At 40.8% G+C, this 27352-nt stretch overlaps 1 protein-coding gene across 2 annotated transcripts in view; it reads left to right on the top strand.

Moving 5' to 3' along the window:
• Positions 1 to 27352, top strand: part of slc25a21 (solute carrier family 25 member 21) — a 144418-nt gene that overhangs the window by 92118 nt on the left and 24948 nt on the right. For both annotated transcript variants that reach the window (XM_034675678.1, XM_034675679.1), the window contains one exon: positions 18426 to 18474. In XM_034675678.1, coding sequence (XP_034531569.1) covers positions 18426 to 18474 — 49 coding nt within the window. The remainder of the gene's footprint in view (positions 1 to 18425; positions 18475 to 27352) is intronic.

Genomic DNA, 27352 nt, shown 5'->3' with positions numbered 1-27352 from the left:
CTTCTGTACCTGCTAATCAGTTCCTCTAACAGTGCTCTGAAAAGTAGAATCATTCCACCCTAATTCATGTGGTGTGTACAAGAGAAAGGGGAACAGTCTTCCAATTGTTCTTCAATTAAAAGAATTGTTCCTCAGTCTGAAGACGCACAATAAACGAACCCTTTGGGTGCCATTACCTTTGATTGGGAAGCCGTAAGCTCTCCCTCATGGCTCTGTGGAAGACGTGCTTCCTTGTCATTCTTCTCTCCTATGTCGGTGTGTGATAGCAGATAGTTGTCTAGTGTAATTATGTAACGTGTGCAAACTGGAGCTGATAACTGCAGAATAATGAGTAATGACCGCAGTAAACTGCAATCAAATCAGCTCCATCGCACGTACTCACTTCCACATGCAAGCACGGAACTAAAACCTGAGCGAGCTGTTCGTCTGACGAATGGATGAGAAGTTGTGACACTGAACATTTTTCACATTGGCATCAATACATGATCCATCAGTTCAAATTCAAACTGTGATACAGCAAAATAAAGCTCACCATTATGCACTTACTGCAGGCTGATTATCTCTCTGTTCCAAATTAGATAATAATAGTAGATAATAGTAGGAGAGTCAGTGCAGACAGGTTATTTATATTCTCTGAAAAGAAAAGTCTGACAGCTCTCTGAGAGATCTTTATGTTCTAGTTCCAGTTTTTAAATATAAATCTTTGTCACTTTTGATTAACATTTTAATAAAGTTGCAACATGCATCATTTATTCTCTTTTATAAAGCTGATATAATTATAGTCTGGCAATCAGAACTGTTGCCAGCAGCAGAGGAATAAGTACTGGTGTGGTTTTTAAATTTGATTTGACCTGTAGGCGTGAGAGACTCATGAGCTGAAGTTCAATGAGAGGTTGTGGCAAGTGAAATAATAAGCCAGGTGAAAACCTCTTATGAAAATGCAAATGTATGATTTTCTTGTTTTTACTTGAATTCAAGAAATACAAAGTCAACTCCTGAGTCAGCAAATGCTATCATGGACTTGTAGAGGCAGTTGGATAATTTCATAAATATGTGGTTGGGTATCTAAAGCCACATATGAAATCACTATAACACTCTTGGAGTGTTTCATTAAGGACCCAAGGGCGCCTGCTCACAAACTTGGAAAGATACATATTTCTCAGGGGTGTCGGGGTCCTCCGCCAGAAGAAAAAAAAACCTCATTTAAAACAAACTCCCTGCGTTTCTTCATCACGTAACCTCCTGGATGAAGTCAAGAAACAGATGCTTGTTCTAGTCCAGATTAATTACATTGTGTGTTTACCTTCTTTGTTGATATTAAAACAAACAGGCCTAATGCTAACTTTTAGCGGCCTAATTACAGTTAAAATATCCTACTCCTCTATTATCTCCTTCAAAACTGACACAACACACTGAAAGGAGATCACTCATCAGATGGAGATGAGTCAAAATGAGTCAAGATGTTTTTTGTAGTTTCATCCTGGAAAAAGAAACTGGTGTTTCGGGTCATGTGACTGAAAATACACTTCCTTCAATGTCAGTATTTTGCATGTGCTTATCACAGCTGTGATGGTTTATCGTTCACCCTTGGAACATTTTACTGTCAACTTGTCAACTGAGTCATCTGGGAGTGTTTCATAGTGAAATGTGCCATTCAGTGGCACATTGGTGTCTTTATTTCCCTTCATAGCATCAGCAGGAGGCAGGAAGATGCACCAAGGCTTAACTACAGTGTGCTCAAAGGGACAAAATAGCACGCAATAATAATAAAGAATAATAATAATTTGGACCTTAACTGCATTGCAGTTAGTACCATATTGCTGACAGCCCTTGTTTTATAAAGAATCAACCACTTGCAGTCACATGCCCATTATGACGTCACTCCTAACAGTGGAAAGCAGACGTAGCAGTGTTGACAGTAACCTACTTTGCATTTAGTCGATAATTACGTGCTTAATAATAACGTATTTGGGAGCCATGCAAGTAAAAAAAAAGTGACAGAATTCGTCAACTTAAAGGTGACATATCACACTTTTTTCATCAATATATATTGGTCTAAGAGGTCCCCAAAACATGTCTTTAAAGTTTATGCTCAAAAAAACACTTTGAAATCAGATTTTGGTCTGCCTGAAAAACACTCTTCTTCAGTCCTCCTCAGAACACTCTGTTTTCTCTCTGACCACGCCCCCTCAGGAAGTGGATGTGCCCTCGGCTCTCCGGCACGTTGATCTAATGTTTACATGTTGGCTGAATAGACACGGCTGCTCACAGATCGCGTTACTTCAACCCTCTGAATCTGATCCAGAATCTGATCCTGACGGAGAGGCGCCTGTAGCAGGACCTTTCTGAAGGATTGGTCACAGATTTAGTGTTTCTTGTTGTTTTATTTATCAGTATGTCGACGTGTGTCTTGGTACACAGCTACAGCTACGAATATGTAGCTATGTGGCTATGCTAACTAGCGCTAGCACTTTTCCATGATAAGTAAAAATCATCCACTAGATCTTCAAATCTGCAGACGTGAGGAGTAAAACCGACCTTTGTGTTTATTAAGACAGCCTACAACTAGCATGCCTCCCTCCTAAGCTCCTTGTTAGCACACGTGTGCAGGTAATGAAAAACGGAGGAGAAGTTGAGTTGTATTTTATACAGTCTATGGGCTGAACAAGCTTCGAGCTCTGACTCCGTGACAGACCGGATATTGTTGTGACGTAACAAAAACACTGAAGTCTGAAACGGCTCGTTTAACACACATTTACAGAAAGGTGGAGAAATCAGAACAGGGGCAGAATGGATTCTTTTCATTTTCGGGGGGTTTGTAGACATGCCAGGGAAACATATTTCAGGTAGAGAACCATTAAAAAGTCCATTTTGCATGATATGTCACCTTTAACAAAAATGTGAGTGACCGTCAAATGATGAGTCAGCTTGAGTGCGCTCAAACACAGAGGTGTAGAGAAACTTGTGTAAGAAGATGTAATCGCCCTAATCATAAGGCTCTACTTGCTCTTATTCGGACTGTCTTCCATAACCCAGTGGTTCCTGTGTTTACCTCGCTGCATGAGTTGTTAGTAGTTGCGTCACATGACTCCACTCGTATTCGTTAATACTTTATTTAATTTTGTCGTCTGTGACTGTGATGCACTGATACTATCAGTTTTACTACAATAGATATGAGATCAGTCTCTGGAAATGTGTGACTGTGTGGTGAATCTGTGTTATCCTTGTCTTGCCTGTTAGTACGTCCCGCTGCACAGCAGGAGATAATCATGGTTGAGCATGTTGAGCGTGTAGATTAGTTTACTGTGCTGAATCTGTAGACAAAAGGATTCACTCAGGACCAGTAACCAGTGAGTCACATGTCCTTTTTTTTGCCATCCAGGAGTGGGCGGGCTGAAACTGTGACATCACATGCAAAATAAAATATTTTCATCTACTTAAAGGGCCAGACAGAAGACATTTGGGAACCACTCTCTTGGCCTAGTATTTGTCCTCTGTGACGATGCACACTGCTGTATGTATGTTGTTCTATTTCATATGTTTGAAGCCCAAATGACCCAGTATATGATACTATACAAGGTTTCTAATGGGATAGTTTAACAGTAGTGAGTCTATTTAGTACTATGTCCACAATACTTTTATTGATAAACAAGCTGGCATTTTCTAGGGAAGAGGATTAGGTCCACTGGAAAAAGATTTAAGTTGCAATATATATTTTTTTTTAGTTCTGAAGTTAAAGTCAGAAATAAAATTCAGACTTATTTTTTAAATTCTGACTTTTAATTTTTTTAATTCTGACTTTAATCTCAGAATAAAAATATACACTACCAGTCAAATGTGAACACAACTTCTCATTCAATGCTTTTATTTATTTTAATTATTTTCAACATTGTAGATTAATACTGAAGACATCAAAACTATGAAATAATCTGGTTCTGCCATAATCTGGATTACAACAGTAGTCAAATAGGGCTATCCATTGTGTACTAACCCTACCTCTGAACAACACAACTGATGGTCTCAAACACATTAAGAAGGCAAGTCATTCTACAAATGAACTCTTGACAAGGCTCATGTTCATTAGAAACCATTCCAGGAGACCACTTCATGAAGCAGACTGAGAGAATACCAAGAGTGTGCAAAGCTGTCATGAAGGAAAAAGGGGTCTACTTTACAGAATCTAAAATATAAAACAGATTCTGCTTTGTTTAACACTTTCTTGTTCATTCAATAATTCCATATATGTTCTTTCATAGTTTTGATGTCTTCAGTATTAATCTACAGTGTTTACAATAAGTACAATAAATACAAACCCTTGAATGAGAAGGTGTTTCCAAACTTTTGACTGGTAGTGTATATATTGCACCTTATGTTTCCAGTGGCCCATATCCTCTTTCCCAATTTTCATAACGAATTCCAAATCTTCAAAATATAGATTTTTTCCTGTTTAACTTTCAATGTGACAAACAAAAATATTAACATCTACTTGCAGAAATTAACTGCCCCTCAGATTAATGGATTTTAGTGCATATTAGACATATTTAAGTGTGCTGTAGCTGCTTCAAATGTGTTGTCATGTGACCTCCAAACATGAAAAGATGAATCCGTCCTCACATGACTTGTTGCAGTGTGTAAAAATAAATATTTGACTTGAAGATTTAGAGGCAAGAGGAAGTTATCACAAATAATTTATTAGAAGAACCAAAGTTTGAAACCTAATATCATATCTTCCCCTTTTTAATTTTTTTTAATTGTATTTGTGTGGTTTGTTTTCTACACACTGTTAACCCTTTAGAGCTTATGCTGCTGCCCCTGTAGAGCATTTCAACACCCAGTTTGGGATCCTCTTGTAAACAATGTTAGCATTAATTATTAGAATGTCCTGAGGGGGTTGTAGCTGCAGGCTGTAGAACTACATGTTAATCCCTGAAACCTTTGTCCCAGGATGAAACAGTTTGTTTAGATGGTGACAGGTGTCCTGCAGGAGTTGGAGGCAATTTGTTTAAAAAGCGCTCCTCATGAAAGAGTCAAACCAAGGTGACACGGAGCACTTCCTCTCAAACATCAGTTACACCAGGTTTTGCATCCATTTTGTCCCCTTTCTTCTCCTCCTGTCACCCGCTTCCGCACTGCTGGCGCACAAATTTGCATCCAATGTGTCGTGTGTAAAGAAAGAAAATGTGACCACAGGTGTGAAGGAAACAGTGACAGTAATGGAGGAGGGAGAGTCTGACAGTGACGGCGCTGCACCGGCGGCACGGTCTGTCTGTCAATCTGTCACTGGGGTATCATTACCACGACGGCCCAGGCTGCTGAGCATCTGACCCAGTCATCAACACACACACACCTCACACACACACGCCTCTACACTTCATCAATATCACAGAGTTCATCTCAAGTTTGACAGACAGGGACATACCCGAGCTGTCTGTGCGCATCGCCAGTGGGGAAAACCCGCCATGATGCATGACTGTCAATGATAAATCTAACCTGGAGACAGCACAGTCAACGGAAAAATCTATTCATCATTTCAAACCGTGATGTATTACTCCATATTTTAGATGATTGATTATTGTAACTTCTGTTTTTTTTTTAAGTGTTTAATTAAAATAAAGGAGATGTTTGGTTTCTGAGGGTGTTGGCCGCTGACTGTTATGCAAAAACGGTGAAAGTATCAGGTATGGTGAACAAATCAGTCTTCTCCTCCCCTTTGTCCCTCTCTTTACATCGCAAGTCATGCGTGGGTGTCCACTGACCCGTAAACAGGACGCAGTGAGGCTCTCCAGGATCTACGTCCTTATTATGAACAACTCAACTTACACAGGTTTACATTGAGGAGGCTTCAAACCGAGCTCTCTAGAATGACAATCATTTATCATGCTTTCTAAGAAGAAAGGAAAAGCAGCCCCTATCAAAATCTTCCCTAGAACAATAAACATATTCAATAACTCAAACTAAAGAAAAAACAGATTCAAATGTTTGATTAGCAGCCACAATTGCAGGTTTGTATGTGTTCAATGTAAAACAGGAGACATCTAGCAATCACAATCACTACAGTATCCAATTCCAAGTTCAGAAAATTCAACTTTTAAAATAGGTCAGTTGTGTCATTCTAAAAATACAACCTCAATTCCATCAAAGTTGGGACAATTTGTAAAATATGGCCAAAATTGTTGAATATGATATAAATGACAATAGTGCAATGATAGCACCAAATTTTGTAACTCAAATATGTTATGTTTCTTGCATGAAACTTAAAATGAGCAAATATTTTTCATGAAACAAAGTTTGAAAAAAATTGTGACAGGGACAACAAAAACACTGAGAAAGTTATTTAATATAAAAACAACTTCTGGAGGAACATCTCCCAACTAATGAGGTTAATTTGCAACAGGTTAGTGACAAGACTGGGTTGAAAAAAAGCATTTCAAAGAGGCTGAATCCCTCAGAAGAAAAAGACGAGGAAGAGGTTCACCCCCCCTAATGTTCTTCATTGTAAAATTGAAAAAAAAAATACAATTTTATTATCGACAGTGCGTAACAACATTTAAAGATTCAGAGAATCTGCAGAAATGTCTGTTCAAAAGGGACAAGACTCAAAACAATGACTGGATGAACAGTCTTTGGGTCCACAAGCAGCACTGTGTTAAAATCAGACATGACTCTACAGTGGAAATCACTGCATGGGTTCAAAATCATTTTTAAAACCATTGTCTATGAACACAGTTTGTCACTGAATCCACAGCGATTGATAAACTGCTTGACAAAACCAGGGGCTAAGTATTTAATTCCGGCTTTACATTCTGACCTCTGGCACTCCGATTTAGACTGAATGATTTACTAAAAACTTAGATACCCCCACTCTGTCCTCTGATGTGATCTTATCAGCTAAAGCAGCACTCGTAGCTGACACCAGCATGAGGAATGCTAGGATCTTTGCAGCTCTGGTTGGGGGCCCTGAGTTTAAAAAAAAAAAATCCCCTACTGTCATTGGAGATGGCCTCACTTGTTTTGCTAAGCACGCTTTGAGCTTTTTCAAGAGCAGAATTATGGACTGTTTGGGGAGTTCACAGGGACGCTTCTGAGCTGCCAAGACAGGAAGTCTGATTGGTGATATCTGTGATTAATAGCTCTCTTTCTCTCTTCCCTCAGACATCCTGAGCCATTACCCTATGTTTTTTTTTAATATGTAAATTCCTACATAATCAGCTGCTCTTAAGCAGCGTGTTTGGTTTAGGAGATAGAGTTAATATGATCTTTTTTTCTTTTCCTGCTGGTGAACATTATTTTCCTCCTAATTTGTGGGAACAGATCCATCCACCTCTCACAGAAAGCAGAGTTAGATGGGAGCATTAATCACTTTTAGTAATGGTTGCCTATTACTGCATTAATAACATTTTTGTGCTTAAAAAAGACCATAATATATAGGAATTTAAGGCCTTTGTGTACCCATAACCCTCTTCTCCCCATGAGGTGATAATACATTCTCATGAAGGTTTGCTGTTATTGTATCAAAATGTTTTACAATCCATTTCAATTTTAATGCGATAAGTTTCAGATTGTTGCACCACATGTTTGCTTTAAAAACAGCTTTTGCTCTGTAGCAGTATTTCAGTAGCATAGCGTGCCTCATTTGGTCATAACTATAGTTTATTGGCCTCACATGAGCAGGCGGGCCTCGTGTTATTCGGCCTCCTTTTATGTAACATTTATTTCACCTACTTCCTTGATTTGTCATGTTTATGCCAACTGCAAGTGTTCTCACACAGATATGGTGTGAAGTTATTGTCATCTGTCATAGAAGCTTTACATTTTAATAAACTAACATAATAAATGTCCCATAAAAATGTAGTCAGGCAGGCTCTAATGGTTTGTAATGAAAGATAAAATCAACATAACCTTGTAGAAGTTACATCAAAGATATGATCAAGTAAAGCCTCAGTGTTTTTAATGAGTGTTATTGTGTGTATGCATCTCTTTGTTTACAGTTTCATGTATCCTCATAAATATTTTGCCTTTTGACCTCTATGATAGTGCTGAAAGAGTCTTAGGTTAATCAGAGTTCCTGTATTAGAGCTCTCGGCCCGGTCGCTGATGGATATCACGTTGGCTTTGTTACCGCGGATGACAAATTGCAAGGGAGCAGCAGCTCACCGGGTTTGTTTAGCATTCCAGATCAGCTTTGTTTTGAAAAGTATTAATGGAGGACATAGAGGCATGAGAGCTCACCTGCAGGTTCAGTCAGGTGCTCTTGTCAAAACTGGAGTCAGGCCTGTGAGGTAAAAATCTGTCACTGCACTCCTGTTATTCTTGGAAAACTGGGAACGGGCAATGATTTTCTGCTTGGATTTCAGTGAACCTGTAAATTATCATGTTGTAACATGTTTTTTAAAAACAATTTGCAGTGTATATGTCCCCATTTCTGTTACATGTTATGTAAAACGCCTAACAACATTTTTCTGTTTACATTGGGACCTTTAGACCTATAATAAGCATAGTTCACACCAAGCAACAACCTTGTTGAAAAATAAAGGCAATGCCAAAGTGTTAAAAACTGCAGTTCCTCCAGTATCCACTTGAGGCTCGCTGTAAAACCCCAAAAATAAAACGTGTTTACAGCCTGATACAAAAACTGTTTTTTTTAGTATGACAGCTCATTTAGTTATTCATACACACTGTTTGGGGGGGGGGGATTTTATTTAATACATCCGTTATAATAATATAGAGTCTATAAAATAGACATACATTTGCATAACTATGGATTCAGCTGAGTTGACAGTCAGGGTGTCTCGTAGCTGTTTGCAACAATGCCAAAAATCTGCCTCAACTTTGCCTGAGTAAAGGTTAATCCTAGGTTAGGATGAGTCAGCATTTCTAATATGGTGCCTGCCATTGTTGGACTTCCCTTGAGAAACCAATGGGTTACGTCCCAGAAACTGCATCCATTTTTTACACAGTCTAACGTTGACATGTAACAAACCCTAACTTTACTCCACCAATCAGAAATGTCTAATACTGCAAGGCCTACCCCAAAGTTCCTGAACCTTAAGCAGGGACTTTTGGTTGGGCAAAGGAACGTCTCAGTGACTCAAGATTCAAGATTCAAGATTCAAAGTGTTTTATTGTCAATTGTCACTATATATACGAAGACATACAGTAAAATTGAGGTGCTGTTTCTCTCTTCCAACTCTTAAATATAAAATACAATCACATTATAATAAAATACAGTTAAAAACAGCCTACGTACACAGTGCAGGTAGTGCAGTGCTGTGACAGTTTAAAAATGGACAATGTATGCAGTGTAAATGCAGTAAGTTCATCTTAAAGTTCCTCTGGGGAAATTTCCTGCCATGGAACTGAACCAAGTTCCTTTAAAAGATCCTGTACTCAGTTTCTTCAGTGGAAACACATCTTTTCTGTGATTAACTTTATTTATTTATTATTTTGGTTCCTGGTTTTGTTATCTATGATTAAAAGTACAAATTTACAGTCTACAGTCTTCTATTGAAAACTCTTTAAACCAGGCACAGTTTTTTGTTTAAAATTAAGTTGTTCATTATTTTCGTATAGTATTACAGAAACTATAATTAGCATAAGAGAGTAGGATGTAAGCTATCATTAGAGACTGGAGCATTTAGCGGGTCAAGTAAGCGTGTGAAATACGCTTCCAGTATGTCTCTCATGTATTAGCCCATTTAACCGTGTGAGCTGTGCTTCCTGTGGCAGTGACCTTCTCCCTGTGGCTGCTGGGAATTACAGTCATTCACTGAGTGTCTTGGCATGATGGATGACACCTGCACCCGTTGAGCAATCGCTCCCTGGCGCACTATTGTTTTTCTTTCTCACTTTTGCGTGGGAGCAAAACTGTATGCATTCCCGAGCCAAAACCAACTGAGATAATCATCTCATCTGTGTGATGTATGATCATCTCTGTTCAGGAGACAAGTCATCAGATGACCTGGAATGTCCTGCCAGTTTGGCAGTGACAATACCAGTGCTACCTGTGATGCTACTTGTTGAGTTTCGAAAAACACTTCATCTGTGGAGGGATGATGCTGCACTTTTTAACACCTTTGCCTCATTGTTCGTGCCATACGGTCTTCTCACCCAGTACCCCAAGCAAAAGCCAAGTTCTATGGCTGTTGAAGCTGCGCATGACGTCAGCTCTCTGCAATAAGAAAACCAGGCGTTGACTTGAAACTATATGTTGCCGCAGCTTGAAATGAATGAAATATCTCACCGTATCCTTGTGGCTCTTTTGTTTCCACTGCACAATTAGCCTTTACACCAAGTCTTGGCATGGAATGCAGCAGTCCTGTAGCAAATATGCATGTGTGTTACAGCGGCTGTGCTCCAGACACTCCTTTGCAATAAGCACTTGTGCCTAGGTGTGTGTGTTTGTGTTTGTGTGTGTGTCTGCAAGGTGCTAGATGACAAGCCCTGTCACTGCCATTGTGGTCCCGACACAAAAGAACCTGCAAATAATGGAATTTCCCAATATGTCATTCAATGATGCGTAGCAAAGCCATAAACGTCAACCAGATGGCGGGTCAATGTGATATTAGCCCTCCACCCCATTCCTCCTCCTCCTCCTCCTCCATCTCATCCTCCTCCTCTTCCTCGAAGGCAAAAGTGGAAAGCTAAGCTAAGTAACTCAGTAGCATCACCTCCTTGGTTTGCCCCTCAGTGACAGAGCATCATAGACTGCAGCTGGGTGTGAAGTGCTCCCCAGTGAGTGTGGTTGCATGATTAAACAGCAGTATGTGCTGACAGCTGTAGTAGAAAAACCATGATGCACTGGGGTGCAACGGAGCGAGACGCCGCCTCTCAGTGGTGTCAGGGAAATTACATCCATGATGTCTTTAGGCATTTGACACTGACATATTTCTACTAGGTGTCACCATCAAAAACAAATACTGGTTTATTTTTACATAAAGTTTAATTAGTATGATTGTCAAAGCTTTCCTGCACATCAAACAGAATAAAGGCACTATTAATTGGCTCGCTCTGAACAGTCTAAATAGATCAAATGTGTCACAGCGACAGGTTGGATCTTGGCTCCGTCATTGGTTACATAAACACAACACCCTTTTCTGCAGCTTCTTACTCGTTTGATTGACAAGGCATTGACAACAGCATTGCTTCTCTTCACTTTTTGACATGGAAAACTTTCACAATGTTTATCTTTTCACCTTAACCATTGTGACTTGAAAGTGGTCACAATGGTTCTAGGACATTAAAAAATCACAGCAAAAAAATGCAATCCTTCATCCCATTGAACATTAATGGCTCAAAATAAAGACCTTCTAAGTGCAAAGAATGTCTTTGGCGAGTAAACTCTATGCATGTTGATTCTGTCTTGTGTGGAAAACCTACTCAACATCCTAGTCATAAAGACAATTCAAATTGGGTTTTACAACCTTCACTACGTGTCAAAGTGCTGCCAGTGAAGGATTATGTCTGCACACTTTCTCTTCTTCTACTTTTTCTTCAAACCCCTACAGCCTGTCGTCTCATCTGCCATCAGCTGTTCCCCGAGTGTCTCGTCGGCAAGGGCGTTAGACAGATGCTCAAATAAACACAGCCTGGTTTTGCATGCATGCTTGTCATCACCCGATCCTTTTTGCAACTGCCGTCTATGAGGAACATGCGCTTCGTCAACCGACGTCAATGTAGCGCCTGAAGACAGTGGTGCACTTACACGCTGTCGGCCTGAGAGCTGAACTGAACACACTGAACTAATCACCGTATCTGCTTTACACAGGAGGGCGGGCCTGTTAATTAGTAAGGAGTGTTAACTACTGGTACCTTTCTAAGTTAATGAAGCATTTGGTAACCTGTATCCTTTAGAGTTCCTGTAATCCGAGGTTTACGATGAGGCCCAAAAATCCAGTGTGAATCATTTTAAGTGAGATATCCAGATGTGCACAGCTGCTTTGGTCACTATGAACAGTGTGCTTATTTGTTTTTAACGGAGGACTACTTAATTCATTTCATAATTTCTTGATAAAGAAAATAAGACTGCAAGACTTTGTTCATACTGCAGTGTGTCTGCAGTGTGTGGTATTGAGGTCTGATCCCCATGCTTCCCTATAGATCAACTGAAGAAGTAGAAGACACAATTTATTAACCTCTAAGGGGAGATTCAATTGATACACCCTGCTTTTGAACATGCTACACACACATAGACCAGAAATACACACATGTTCAAACATGGTCCTGTGGATATATGCTGATAGAGATGAGTGTGAGGCTGCACACTCCAAGCACTTGATGTTTGGTCGTCTCACTAAAGGGCACCCTGGCAGTGCCAGCCTTATTTCTATACTACAGTCCATGCAGAGACTTAAACTGGTGACCCTCCAGTTATCATAGCAGACTGAGCTTCTGCCACCCCCTAAACTTTGCACCAAATGTGGAGGCACCAGAATCGCAGTCAAGCACATTCTCACTGATCAGTTAATCTCAGGAAAAACACTCAAACTGCATGCAGGAGAAGTACCTCGTCACTTTCCTGCTAGTCTCTTAGAGCCATAGTAAACGTCCACAGGTGACTGACTCTTCTCAGGTGATGTCCTGTCTCCTTCCTGGTTGTTTTTGAATGCTGTTACCATTGATGTAAACATTACAATGGGGATACAATAGACTCCAGTCATTTAAAATTAGCAAACTCTTAAGTCCCTGTAGCTACAGTGTTAGTAATGATCAATAGGAAACTCTTATTTGTGATTGTTAAAATATCACAGAAATCAGATTGTTTGCCCCCTCCTTCATTGTGTGAAGTTCAATAGCCAATGTTCGCCCTGGCCTGAAGGCTGCTGCTAGTCTTGCCTTTAAGACAGCAGAGGCAGAGATGAATGTCTCCAAATATTTACTTACATTTAACCTTTATTTAACCAGGAAGTCATCAAGCCATAAAGAATCACAAGCACATAAAAGATGACACAACATGGAATAATCACAGCAGTCAACAGTAAAAAAAAACAACCTTTAAACAACACTTATGCTTTCATGACAAACAACCACATGCAGCTGTCAACAGAGTCCTAGTTGGTAGAGCAGGCACCCAATGCACTGAGGCTACAGTCCTCATTGCACTGGTTGTAGTTGTTGCCTACGGTGGCTAAAAGGCCCCCTGAAGTCCACGTCTTTGCCTCTTGTTATGTCGACCCAAAGATAGGTTGAGTCAGCATTTCCAATATGGCGACTGCCGACATAAGGCTTCACAACTCTGCATTGGAAACCAATGGCTGATGTCACTGAGACTGTCCACGTTTTATACGGTCAATGGATAGGCTCTTTATACATACAAATGTTCCAGTGTCGTCTATGAGTTGTAACATGGATAACAATGCTAGCACAACCAAACTGTGAGGTTATTTTGGTGAGATTCTGACTTTGCTTTCTAAAAAAGGAACAATGTATGAGTCCACATAGGGATCCTTGTCCATGTTACAATTTTTAAAGGTGACATATCACGCTTTTTTCATCAAAATATATTGGTCTAAGAGGTCCCCAAAACATGTCTTTAAAGTTTATGCTCAAAAAAACACTTTGAAATCAGATTTTGGCATGCCTGAAAAACCCTCTTTTTCAGCCCTGCTCAGAACACTCCATTTTCTCTCTGACCACGCCCCCTCCGGAAGTGGATGTGCCCTGAGCTCTCCAGCATGTTGATCTAATGTTTACATGTTGGCTGCTCACAGACCCGCGTTACTTCAACCCTCTGAATTTGATCCAGAATCTGATCCTGACGGAGAGGCGCCTGCAGCAGGACCTTTCTGAAGGATTGGTCACAGATTTAGTGTTTCTTGTTGTTTTATTTGTCAGTATGTCGACGTGTGTCTTGGTACACAGCTACAGCTACAAACATATAGCTATGTGGCTATGCTAACTAGCGCTAGCACCTTTCCATGAAAAATAAAATTCATCCACTAGATCTTCAAATCTGCAGACGTGGGGAGTAAAACCGACCTTTGTGTTTATTAAGACAGCCTACAACTAGCATGCCTCCCTCCTAAGCTGCTTGTTAGCACCTAGCACACGTGTGCAGGTAATGAAAAACAGAGGAGGGGTCCAGTATTATTTTATACAGTCTATGGGCTGAACAAGCTCCGAGCTCTGACTTGGTTTCACAAACATTTACAGAAAGGTGGAGAAATCAGAACAGGGGCAGAATAGATTCTTTTCATTTTCGGGGGGTTTGTAGACATGCCAGGGAAACATATTTCAGGTAGAGAAACATTAAAAAGTCAATTTTGCATGATATGTCACCTTTAACAAAAATGTGAGTGACCGTCAAATGATGAGTCAGCTTGAGTGCGCTCAAACACAGAGGTGTAGAGAAACTTGTGTAAGAAGATGTAATCGCCCAAATCATAAGGCTCTACTTGCTCTTATTCTGACTGTCTTCAATAACCCAGTGGTCCCTGTGTTTACCTCGCTGCATGAGTTGTTAGTAGTTGCGTCACATGACTCCACTCGTATTCGCTAATACTTTATTTAATTTTGTCGTCTGTGACTGTGATGCACTGATACTATCAGTTTTACTACAATAGATATGAGATCAGTCTCTGGAAATGTGTGAATGTGTGGTGAATCTGTGTTAGCCTTGTCTTGCCTGTTAGTACGTCCCGCTGCACAGCAGGAGATAATCATGGTTGAACATGTTGAGCGTGTAGATTAGTTTACTGTGCTGAATCTGTAGACAAAAGGATTCACTCAGGACCAGTAACCAGTGAGTCACATGTCCCTTTTTTTTTGCCATCCAGGAGTGGGCGGGCTGAAACTGTGACATCACATGCAAAATAAAATATTTTCATCTACTTAAAGGGCCAGACAGAAGACATTTGGGAACCACTCTCTTGGCCGAGTATTTGTCCTCTGTGACGATGCACACTGCTGCATGTATGTTGTTCTTTTGCATGATATGTCACCTTTAAAGTCATTTCCTCTGATGGTCATTTTAAATCCTTTTTTTTCTTCTCTTTGCAAATTATATCTTAGTTGCTGCGGACTTCCTCAAGGAGATTTGGTCGTTTGAAAGCAGAGAGAATGTCAAATGTCTATTTTTCCTTCCCTTGACTCCAATCCTACTTGGAGTCTTTAATTCTCCAGACATTGCTCTCCCACCTCTACATCACCTGTTGGAGCATGTCCGCTCACTTCCCAGCATCCTTGTGTTTACACATGCTGATCTAGCAGGCAGGCAGGTTTGGTTTCATCGTGTAACCTGATTACCTCCTGAAAGAATTGATGCTCCTCTTCCTCACTCCAGCCTCACTAACAGCCAGGCCAGAAAATGAAGCGTCCACTGTATTTACTTATAACAATAGAGATTCATTAACAGCCATCGTCAGGTGAACCGAGCCGTGACGGATGGAGATTTGTTCGACTCTTTCCTGCCAGTAGCTCGGGTCAGCAGCTCTGATTCCTCACATTTGTACTTTCTGTTGACTGTGCACGAGGTCATTTTTCTTTGGTATTTCACTTGATAATTACTTCCACGGAAAAACCCCAGAAGACACATTCTTTTATAGACAATATGTTTAATTGAGCACATTAGAAAGAGTCCATATTGCTCAGCAGCTGTGTACACACAGAGTGGAATCTGCAGGGGAAGCCCTCGGAGCAGCAGTAAAAGGATGCAGTGAGAATAGCGAGTTAAAAAAAGACCTGATTGAGTCAGAAGTTGTGCGTGCCAAAGCAGTGGCTTTTTAAACACAGATGCACATAGTTAGCGTGTGTGTGAAACCTCGGAGTCCCTCGCTGATCATCCGGCTGCATTGATTCTCCAGCTGCTGGCGCGAGAACTGGGTTTGCATGCATGATATGGTTGGTGGCTTCAGCCCTTCGAAATGATGGGAATTTGAGTCACTGACAGGAATCTTGGAAATAAGTCTCATTGGATCACTCATTCAGAAATGTTCTTACAGAAATGGTTCAAAGACCAAGGATTTTTGAGTTGGCGTATAAATAAAGCAGTCATAAGTGTCAGTAAGGCTCTCGTGGGTGGCTGGCAGATGTAACCATTTGTTGGTTGAAAAGGTTATAAACTCAAACTTTCACTGACTTTTGCTCCACTTGGCATCTTGTGACTTCTTTAGTTGATTTTCAGGTGAGCTGTCACACTTAAGATGAAGTATCTGATCACCAAGATTTGAACAAGGTCCCATTGGATCCATTTCGACTTTGACAGAAAAAGAAGCAGGGAAGATTTGAAACAAATCACATGACTGCATGGCATTTCAGGTCAAAAGTGGTGTCTATTTTCAATACTCAACTCAACTCAACTTTATTTATACAGCACCTTTCATATATATAAAGTGCTTCACAGAATAACAGAGAGACAGAAAACAGCAATGGTAAAATTATAAAAGGCATGATTATAAAAAAAATAATTAAAAATAAAATAAAATCAACACAGTAAAATTAATAAAATAAGTAAGAGTGGAAAGAAAAGTTAAAATAAGGTAGTTTTAACAAGTTCAGATGACTACAAGAAATACATAGATAAATAAATAATTAAACAAGATAAATAAATGTTAAAGCAATGATTGAAATAATAATAATAATAATAAAAATAGAGTCCAGGGCTAAAAGTAAATCACTCTAAATCAAAAGCTAGATTAAAAAAGTAAGTCTTAATATCAACTGTTATATTTTTACGGTTATCTAAAATACATCATCTCTCTGTTTGTTTATGTAAATCAAATGTGCCAAAAATTAGACAAGAGAGATGGAGAAGAACATTCATTTTCAATAGGGTGAAAATGGACCAGTTTAAAGCTACAACATCAGTTATGCTCAGTATATTTTAGAAGTGTTGTTATCTGTCACATTATACTTTTGTTGGTCTCGCTGAAGCAAACAGGTCGATGCTCACTTCCTGGTTGCCTTACAAAAACAAGTAATCCATCCAGTAGTCCTGCAAACTAAGAAACATAACAGGAATCAAATCAGCCCAACCAGACCGAGGATGGCTCTAGCATAGACAGGCTCTGCTTTCCTCATCCTCTTTCTTACATCTCTTTACAGGACACTTTCTGTTCTCTCTTTTTTTCCCTCATGATAATAGAGAGTAGGTGGAGGTAAAGCGTACACTATAATTTGAAATTGTTCGCTCTAGCCCAAACAGGCTCCTCACCCTGGCACTACCTTATCTGTCATTTTTCTTACATCTCCCCCTCTGTCTTCTCCTCCTCTCTTCCTTTCTGAAAATGAGGTAGGGAGGCAGAGCATACAGTCAAAGCCAGTGAAGGTGAGCTCCTGCACAGACAGGCTCCTCACCTCACCTCTGCCTAACCTGTCCTCTTTTAACTCCTCTACAGACTCTTCTCTATGTTATTCTTTCCCATTTGAGTGTGGGAGTTAGCATGGAGGGTTGGTTCTGAGACAGACAGGCTCCTCACCTCTGCTCTGCTTTTTCTGTCCTCTTTCATACATCTCTCTCTCTCTCTCTCTCTCTCTCTCTCTCTCTCTCTCTCTCTCTCTCTCTCTCTCTCTCTCTCTCTCTCTCTCTCTCTCTCTCTCAATTCAATTCAAATTTGCTTTATTGGCATGAACAACGAAATATTATTGCCAAAGCACATAAATTCATACAGTACATTATATATATTTACAACACACTACACTCACCATATATACATTAATCACACATTAATCACACACCATATTCATTACATATTATATTCATCACATACATATCAACCATATATTACATATTTTATATGAATTAAAATCTTATATGAATTAAAATTATTAAAATTATAATAATTAAATATAATATAAATAAATTATTAAAAAAAAAATTAATTCATTTTTAATAAATAAATAAAATTAATATAAATAAATAAATATATATAATTAAATATAATTAAAATTATATGAATCAAAATCTCTCTCTCTCTCTCTCTCTCTCTCTCTCTCTCTCTCTCTCTCGCTCTCTTTTCCTTTCCTTCTCTTTCTAATGCACTTATAAAATTAGGGTAGTAGGGGGAGGTAGAGCATACAGTCAAACTTGGCTGACTCTGCCTAACCTGTCCCCTTTTAACTCCTCGACAGACTCTTCTCTATGTTATTCTTTCCCCTTTTGAGTGTGGGAGTTAGCATGGAGGATTGGTTCTGAGACACCAGAGCTAATGGTCTAGCCTCCTTAAGGCTTTGTGGGCCTAACTTGTTGACACTGGTGAAGAAAAGAGCCCACTTGATAACTCGGGTGATGTACCAGCTCGAGCTGCCAATCTATCTATATATTTGGGTTGTAGGGGACATTAGGGGCCATGTGTCAGCTTATTTAACTTACCAGTAGAGCTTTAATGGTGGGATGGTTTTATCCGCTAAGCACTCATCCTTTTGAGTACCTTGTGTTTATTTCAGATCCATGGTTTATAAAGTCACTAATCTTGACTATTTCTTCCTTTCAGGTCTGGTGGAGATCTGCTTGATGCATCCTCTCGATGTGGTGAAGACGAGGTAAGCCTCAAGTTCAACCTCACATGTGAACTCATATCTTGTGTAGCTTCCTTATGAGCCACTTTCAAGATAGTTTGAATCCACATCTGCTTTGAATCCTCTGCCAAGAGCCTGAGACATGTTTACAATATGAAATGCATCGTTTACTCATTTATTCCCCACACTGGCAAGGTCAGATGTTTTTATGTTCCAAAATCACTTTAATTTGAACCCTTTTACTTCATTAAAGAACATAAAGGCATTTTGAACTCTTAGCTTGTGGTTCTTTTGAAGGATCGAGACCTGCTTGATGAATCAGATGCCACTAAAAGAAGGGATTAATTACTGGCTTATTTTCTGTTGCCCTCTCCTGTTCCTGTGTTATGCAAGAGCGGCAGCAGTCTCGCGCCGCGGAGTGATCAGGAGCCTCACACCACAGTGTCCCAGCCAGCCATAAACAGGTCGTGGGCTACTACTAAAGCTTTATAGTCCTTCACAGGCCCAGCCAAGACCTCTGGCTTCAGTTTTAGCCCCCCTCCCCGTCCCCTTGCCCCTTACTTGTCAGTAAATCGTGCTGCCTTTTCTGTCATTTACGGCAGCAGTTTCTTGGTAAATAAATTGCTTGGCGTGCCTTTAAAAAAAACGAGATGGTTGCACTTTGAAGGCAGTGCCACCGTCAGAACGCGAGGGGGGGGAAACACAGGGGGATAAAAGCCCGGGGTGAGCGGCGTCGTATGAGTCGATATTTGATACTTTGAAGGCACACAGCGTGATTTATGCCCACGTGTAGGGGCTAAAGGGGTTTATTGCAGGTAAGTCTTGAGCCTGGCCTGTCCGTCCTCACACCAGGTCAGGGTTAAAAGTGCACCTTCTATTTTCTTTGTACCGCTCTTCCTTAAAAAGTGGTGAAAAGCTCTAAAAGTGGACAGCTTTATGTTTGTTTTCTCTGTTTGTGTCGCCATATGTTGTGTGCGACTGGGTCGCGTGAAATGTCTCCATTTGGTCTTTAGCTCAAGCAACATTCTGTAACAAATCAAAGAAACAGTCTTTCTTTTTTATCTTCAGAGACTGAAGTTAGTGTCAAACTTGTCAAAACAACACGTATGTTGATGCCCTCTTTGAACGAGAGACATACAAAGAAAAACACAACGTATGTCAACGAGCAGCTAAACCGTACATGTATGTTCTCACACTTTACATCCACGCATGAATTCATAAAGCGAGCATACATACCGGCTAATTGGGACACTGAGGGAGCTGAAATCTATTAGCAGGAACCTTGGAGCCGAGAATCAGACGCAGACACACCTCCACTGGCTCTCTCTCTCTCTCTCTCTCTCTCTCTCTCTCTCTCTCTCTCTCTCTCTCTCTCTCTCTCTCTCTCTCTCTCTCTCTCTCTCTCTCTCTCTCTCTCTCTTTCTCTCTCCCTCGCTCAGGCATGGCTCTTATTAGGCACCGGCTCCTGCTTTAATGTCCACCGGTCCAAATTGAACGGCAACTGGAGTAAATTTACTTTTTTCCACCAACTCCAAATCAAAGGGATTTTTTTCTCTCTTTCTTTCTCCCTTTTCCTTTTTTTTTTCTCCTGGCAAGGTAAACTTGAATAAATGTGTACCTGCCTGGGAGCTGATGTTTACCCACTTTCCAAATGAGGGTTTATCTTTCTCCTCTCAGTGGGGGAGGAGAAGCAGGGTGGTGAACTGGAGATTTAGGGATAGCTGCAGAAGTTGTGGAAATAAGTCCACCAGTAGCCAAATAGTGGTGTTGAAAATCAAAAAAGGAGGATTTGGCAGCTGTTTCCTGTAAACAAACACGGCTTTATCCTTCAAGTTGACTGCTTTGGCAGATAAATGAAAAGCTGAGTTTCAGAAGTTGGAAGAACTGTGACATAACTTTAAACATGATTGATAACTGGAAACCTTGCTTGTGGAGAAGCAGAGTGTGAAAGCAAGTCCATCATGATGAAATAATCCGCTTTTCGGACCGCGCTGGACGTTTCTCCTCCAAAAGAGACGTAAGAGTGAAAGTCTGGTCAGAGGATTCAGTGTTTCTGATTTTACTTTGTTGTTGCACTTTCGCTCCCCGTTGTGTTGCTCGCTGACCAGTCGAGCCATGACCCCTGTTACTCACCTTTGCTAACAAGTCCATCTATCTTACATCTGAGGGACTCCAGCTGAGCAAAGCTTCCATCAGAGTGACTTACAGCCACTTTCATCGCTGCGAGAGAGTCAGACATGCATACGCTTTTATGGCCAGTTTGGAATTAGTGCATATTTGCATTGCATGAAGCGTTTAAAGTGTCGCCCTCTTTCTTAGGACGTCTATTAGGGAAATGATCGCTTTTAATCACGCTGTGACGGTTAATCAGTCGGCGGTCAAATACTAAATCATCGTTTTTAAGTAACTTTTCTTAAAAAGGCAGAATTCTCTGAAGCTTCTGGAGTGAATACTTTGTGGTTTTACAACCCTTCTGTCATAAAAACTTACATTTCTTTGAGTTGTCAACAATCAGGACATTTGAGGACATCATTTTGAGCTTTGAGGAACATTAATCCACATTTTTCACCATTTCAGACCTGAAACTTGTGGTCAATCAAAGAATAGTTGGTTTATAGTCCTCTTATAAACGGTATGAGTAGTGGTGGGAATTTGTCTGAAGAAGGAAGGATAGAGAGGAGGGGGAAATTTCCCTTCTCAAGTGTATGATTGGTCTGAAATACAAGAGTTGTCACAGGCAGACATCATCAGGTCGGATAAAGACAGCACATACAAAACCATTTCAGGCAGAGAGCAAAGAATGACGGTAAAGAAAGGATATGCGATTCAAATCGACGTAAACAGTCTTTTGTATTGTGTCGATAAAACTCAGTCTAAAATGTAAATGTGGCATACTTCACACAAAGTAAACCCTTAATTATCTCTCACCCTGACCCCCTCCGTGGGTAGGGGCAGGAATGTGGGGGTGAAGACAGTGGGCGTGAGGCGGCGTGGGGAGGGAGGGCAGTCGTCAGTTTAGCCGAGAGAGACAGTGGGACCGGAGTTACAGCTTTTCATTAACCTGGAAACCACCTAGTTACATGGTTCATGGGCTGGTCTCAGCTCACTTGGAGGTAACAAAGGGTGTCGGGCGGCACTTTCTGCGGGGGGCTCTGCGCTCGGGGCACCCCATCTGACTCTGATCAGCTTCTCGCTCTCATTAGAGAGTCGCACTGAGCCTGCGTTTCCCTTCATGTCGAGATCCTGTTACATGGAGCTCCACCCTTACGCACATGTACGCTCATCTGAAGGCAGCTTCTCATCACCCCTTTTCACTTCCGCTCAACGATTGAAGCCCTGCCTTCCTCATGTTTGTGTCTCCCTGAGCAACCCCTCCTGTCATCATGAACTTCCTGCAGTTTCCACAGTGTGCAAATAATCCAACATGTTTGCCTTAATAATCCTGAAGACAAAGTTTTTCTGAAATAGGTCTTGACGAAGCCACTCCTTCTCTTCCTTGATTCCCCTGCTGCACTCATTTTTCTTTCTCTCTATTCATACCTTTCATGCTTCCACAAATCGGATTCCTCCTCTTTACTTGGCTCTTTATCTTTTACTATCTCTCTCAGATAAAGAGGCTTTTGATGTATCAGATGGAAAGCATTATTCAGTCCAACCATGAAAGAAAAAGCACACATAATTTATAAGGTATACTACCCAAGATCCTCTGCAGAATGCAACCGGAAACACGTCTTCATACATCTTCTTGCAGAGAGACAAAGGAAGACCAAGAAGTATGCCATTTACCCCAACCTTTTATATCCCCTGTTACCTTCAGTCTTTGGCCGGTCAGACAGGATCTCTGCAACATTGGCTGACCCAAGTGGAACCAATCTCCCCTCACCCACAGATATTGAAGACTCAGTTATATCATTTTATTATCAATGTATCCTTTTAGAGGCAGGATTAACATACATGAAGTTATGAAAAATAAAGCAAACATGCTCTTCTTTGGAAAAGACATAACAGCCACAATAGGACACTGGCAATGCAATCATTTAAAGCTCCTGAACTGCAAAGTATTTATGTATTTACTGCCAGCTCTATACACAAAACAATGTGCGCTGCATTAAACCATGTTAAATTCTGAGGCATCACTTTAAAAAAACACCTAACTTTCTGGGGTCCAGCTTTCTCATTGGATCACAGGAGAGGGAGGCCAGAGTGCAGAGTTTATCTGCAGCTTCCAAATGCAGACGTATAACCCTAGTCCGGTCGTGCACAGACTAACAGAGAGCCACAGGAGCTTCCCACCGCGTGTCAGGAATCTTGGAAACGACAAAGGGGTTATTCACAGACTCCAAAGCAGAGAAAGCATGCTGGCCGTTGTGGATGAAGTGATAGATGATGCCAAAATTAAAGATATTGTGGCATCTGCTGTTAAAAGTGTACTCGTCCGATTCTTCAACCATTTGCAGGTTGAAATTCTGGCTGTTTTTAAAAGCTGTTAGATTACCTGAAAAAGACAGACGGTTTTTCTACCATCTACCAATTTTCTTCCGTTTGCCTTTAGCAAGAGTAGATCTTTTTTTTTAAAGCTGTTGAAAACGTCCGCCTGCTTTATTGTCCTGATCCTTAAATCTGGCTCATTCAGAAGTGTCATTGAATAGCCCTGATCTAGCCAAACAGTGTGCTGTAATATTGAGCGACTGTATCAGAACACCTTGCTGAGGCAGAGTGATACAGAGAGGGAAAAGTCCCAGTGATGATCCAAATATCAGCACACACAGAATGTCTCCTGTCCAATCAGATTACTTGTTTTGACCTAACTGTTGTACATATAACTAGTTAACTTTATGCCGATGGCCTTGTTTGCTTCTGTAGCTTATACGGGGGTTACAACATTGATTTCAGTCTCTTTCATAAGTAGCTCAAAACTTTGTCAAAATGACCACACTATTATAAATATTAATCAGAAGATTGAGAGACATGTTCACTTTCCTTTTTGAACAGACTTCCATGGTAACATCGAGAGCATTAAGCTGTTAAACTTGTGATCATTTCCTCTGAATTTTCAGCTTGTTGAGCGATCATGTTCTGTTATCCTTTAAATTCAGTCGTACATATGTTCTGGAGAATTTGTATTTGATCGTGCAATTCTCTAAATCGATTGTATGACATGGCTGTCAGAGTCATTGCAAACCACTAAGCCGCCCAGTTTAAAGCCTGATTAGAAAAACCTGCTGCTGGCTCTTGCTTGTGGCGGCATCTATGACAACACAACCTCCATTGGGTCACAGCACGCATGAAAGTGTGTCCCACTCAGGGGGCTTGAAAGTGATCTTTGATGAGGTCTTTGACAGATGACGTCCAGTCTGTTTGGAGAAAACACGACAGCGCTGAGGATGGCCCAAAGGCTTCACCCCCCCTGCCTCCCACCTCCACCTCCCTTCGCCTCCAACTGCTCGGTGAACCCCGGTGCACTTCTGGAGGAATCCCTGACACAACCCTGAAACAGCAGGGCACAAAGCAGCAGCAGCCTGATAGCTGATCTTTTCTTGTAAAGGAGCAGGCAGGTCAGCAGTCGTCAAGCGGGCTTCAAATCCCCCCGGTGCTGTGAGACTGCAGGGCAAGACTTTACTCACAGTGTAAAGCCAAATATGTGCAGCATGCCAAACTCAGTCTGTGCATCGCTTCTTGAGCTGGAGCATGAGGAAGAGTGAGCTCAGTTTGTGGATAAGGAAGAGAGCTTGGGAGCGTAACACAGCAGTATATTTGGAAGGATTGAAAAATATGTTCAGATTCCAATCACACTCTCCTGGATGATGAATGTGGCTTAGTAAAAATGTTCAATATGTAAAACATGTGAGAGATGGACGGATGGTAAATAAACCACCTTCTCATCGTGCCAACCAGCTGTTTCCCAGAGAGCTACTTTGATATTAACTCAGTCACCACCTAATACGTAGTGCCAGTGCAGAGAACATGTTACTAAACATCAGTCCAGAGCTACGTCCACACATATATACGAATATTTCTAAAAACTGATTGTTTTCTCTCCACTTTAAAAAAAAAAGAGCAGTGGATGTCTTCTATCTGTACCTGCCTGCTACATCTGAACGTCTGATAAGTTGGTTGTTGCTCCCAGAGGCTACTTCTTTGTCAAACCAAGCATCCCGGTGGTCCACAATGTATATGATGCATATACCCTGTAACTGCTGCATCACTCATCTCTAATAACTGCTTGAAAAATAAGCTTTAAAAACCATAAGCCTTTACTTTAATGTCGTGACAGGTGTTGCAGCCCCTCACAGATGTTGGAGATATAACTAGCAGCGACCGATGGATTACTCCATCAGAGATTTCACCTATAGATAGAGGAACCCATAAAGCACAGATGTGCATGTCAGTGTGTTAGTATCGTACTGGAGCACCTGTAATCATTATCAGTGAAGGGGTTCACATTCCAGTGCACTAATTACAGAGTGGAGGCATTGTGTGCTTTGATTTCACTAGACCCTGACTGTGCTGCAACCACAGTGCCGCCCCCCTGCTGCCCAATCTTTCTCCTTCTTTTTGACTTTCAAAACACACACATGCATTTCTCTACATTCATTTTCCGGCCCCCATCAACTCTTTCCAACCAAATTTTTGCGGTTTAGAGTGACTTCTTAAAGCACTGTTGTACTTAACAAAACTAGCACGCTTTCAAGCTGAAGTGGGTGCAGATATCTCAGTTCCTTGGCATTTTCAAATGATGATCATCTGTACAGAAACACTCAGCATGGTTCCTGTGTGAGTCTGTGCAGCCGAGTTCTCCCACCCCAAAGCAAATATCGGTTCATACCTGCACAAGTTGAGCTCATGCTCTTATGGGAGTTGCTGTTGCCAATACAATTGGGACATGGAAAATTGTACAGTGTGAATACAGTTAGGCCATTCTTTAAGTCATTAAAGCAGGCAACCTGACATGATGTATTTTTTGTTAACCTATTGTTTCTTCCTGAACCTTATTGCCTACAGGCTATGACAGACTTAACAATCAATCAGCAACCCCTTTCACATGCACTGCATCCCTGAACATCACTTAGTAAAACTACATATAAGAACCATTCACTGTATATTAATATGGACAATGTGTCTCCATTTCCTTGCATTGTAGTAAAGTAAAGTCAAAATACCACCTCGCACCACCTTGGCGCAGGCATATAATACTTATCTTAGGGCCAAGGAACATGCAAGAGCCATTTGGCACCCCTTCTACTAACCAAAGCACACATTTAACTTTCAGCAAAATCCACAGCAGAACAGGTTCTTGTGTTGATTTAAACTGGAACCTCAGAGCTATGGAAAATTCAATGTTACAATGTCATTTAGCAGACGCTTTTATCCAAAGCGACGTACATATGAGAACAAGAACAACACAAGCAAAGATCTAGACAAGAGGAAACAAGATCAGTAAGAGTAACAAAGTGCTTCAAGTCAATTTGGGTGCAGGTACTGCCAAGCAGTGTAAAGGCAATGCACAAAAATAAGTAAGGATTTTTTTTTTTTTTCAAAATAAGGAACATCTACAATGAAGCAACCAAATCATTTAAGAGCTTCCATTATCATCATCAACAATTAACATCACCACAATAATGACCAAAGTACCAAGTGCTGGGTCCCTCAAGAGCTGAACACAGATTCCCAGAGTAGAGCAGGACAGTGTGAGTCAACTGTAGCTGGAAGACATGATCTGCCACTGGGGACAACAGTGCAGGAATGTCTAGCTAAGTGCATAGTGCTTCCTAAAGAGCTGGGTCTTTAGCTGTCTTTTGAAGGTAGAAAGGGACTCTGCAGATCGAATGGAGTTGGCCAATTCATTCCTCCATTTAGGGGCAACAGAAGAGAAGAGTCGAGCTAGTGATTTTGATTTTGAGGCCTTGTGTGCTGGAAGCACTAGGCGCTTTTCAGAGAAAAAATGATCTTATTGTTCCTCTTATACTCTGCTAATCCTGTACAGAACGCTGCAGCCCTCATTTGTCAACAGAGCTGTCAATCAACTGCCTTTTAAAATTAAATATATAATTCAAACTACTAACCAACTAGTGTGATGAGTTAAGCAGCTGGACTACCTCTTCTAGGTGATCTTGGCTTGCTTGTTACCTTTTTGTTTCTAAACACAAAAACATGTGGAGTTAGTTCCCATTGTTTTTATAGACTAAAACAGGAGGCACATTGCCTACCTTAAAGCACCAACAAGGCTTGTTTTCATAATGTTTGGGTGCATTCTGGCCCCAAAACATAGCTATAAGTCTTGGCCTTGCGAAACAGTGCTTAGACAAGATGGTGCAGTGTAGTAATACTGACTCTCAGGTTTCTCTCTGGCAGTTGTCTTCTGTCTGGTACTAACTGTGTTATATGTGTTTCCTGCTGTCAGGGGAGTCTCCAAAATCTAGTAGCATCCCCTTACATCAAAGTAGCTATAACTGTCCTGGCCCTGGACCAGTCCATCACCGGGTAGTCCTGACCTAGCATGTCTGGCCTTCTATTATCTTGTCATGGCTTCTTTCCAGCTGTGGATTTGCGTCTTTCTACTTCATAGAAATAGTGAATCAATCTAGTTTGTTCATGTTAAAGAGAAAGTTCTATACTAAGTACCAGCAGGTCCTTAGTTTTTATGTTACTTTATATCTGTTATATAGTTTTTTATGCATGCTATAATCAAAATTAATGCTCAGACATTAGCACCATAATTTCAGTTAACAGCATTTGGCAGAGGTTAAGAGACCCCACTTTAAACACCCAAGAAATCCTTTCTGTTATGCAACCACACACTGGAAATGTCAGCAAGACTTCTATTTTTTTTTCCACCTATCTGCTCCGCTTCAGCATTAGTGGCTTTCTAAATTTACTGCAGTCGACTCAAACATATAGAGCG

The sequence above is a fragment of the Notolabrus celidotus genome, chromosome 22 (assembly GCF_009762535.1).
Source record: "Notolabrus celidotus isolate fNotCel1 chromosome 22, fNotCel1.pri, whole genome shotgun sequence".
Lineage (NCBI taxonomy): Eukaryota > Metazoa > Chordata > Actinopteri > Labriformes > Labridae > Notolabrus > Notolabrus celidotus.
This window is presented reverse-complemented; position numbering and strand designations above follow the sequence as displayed.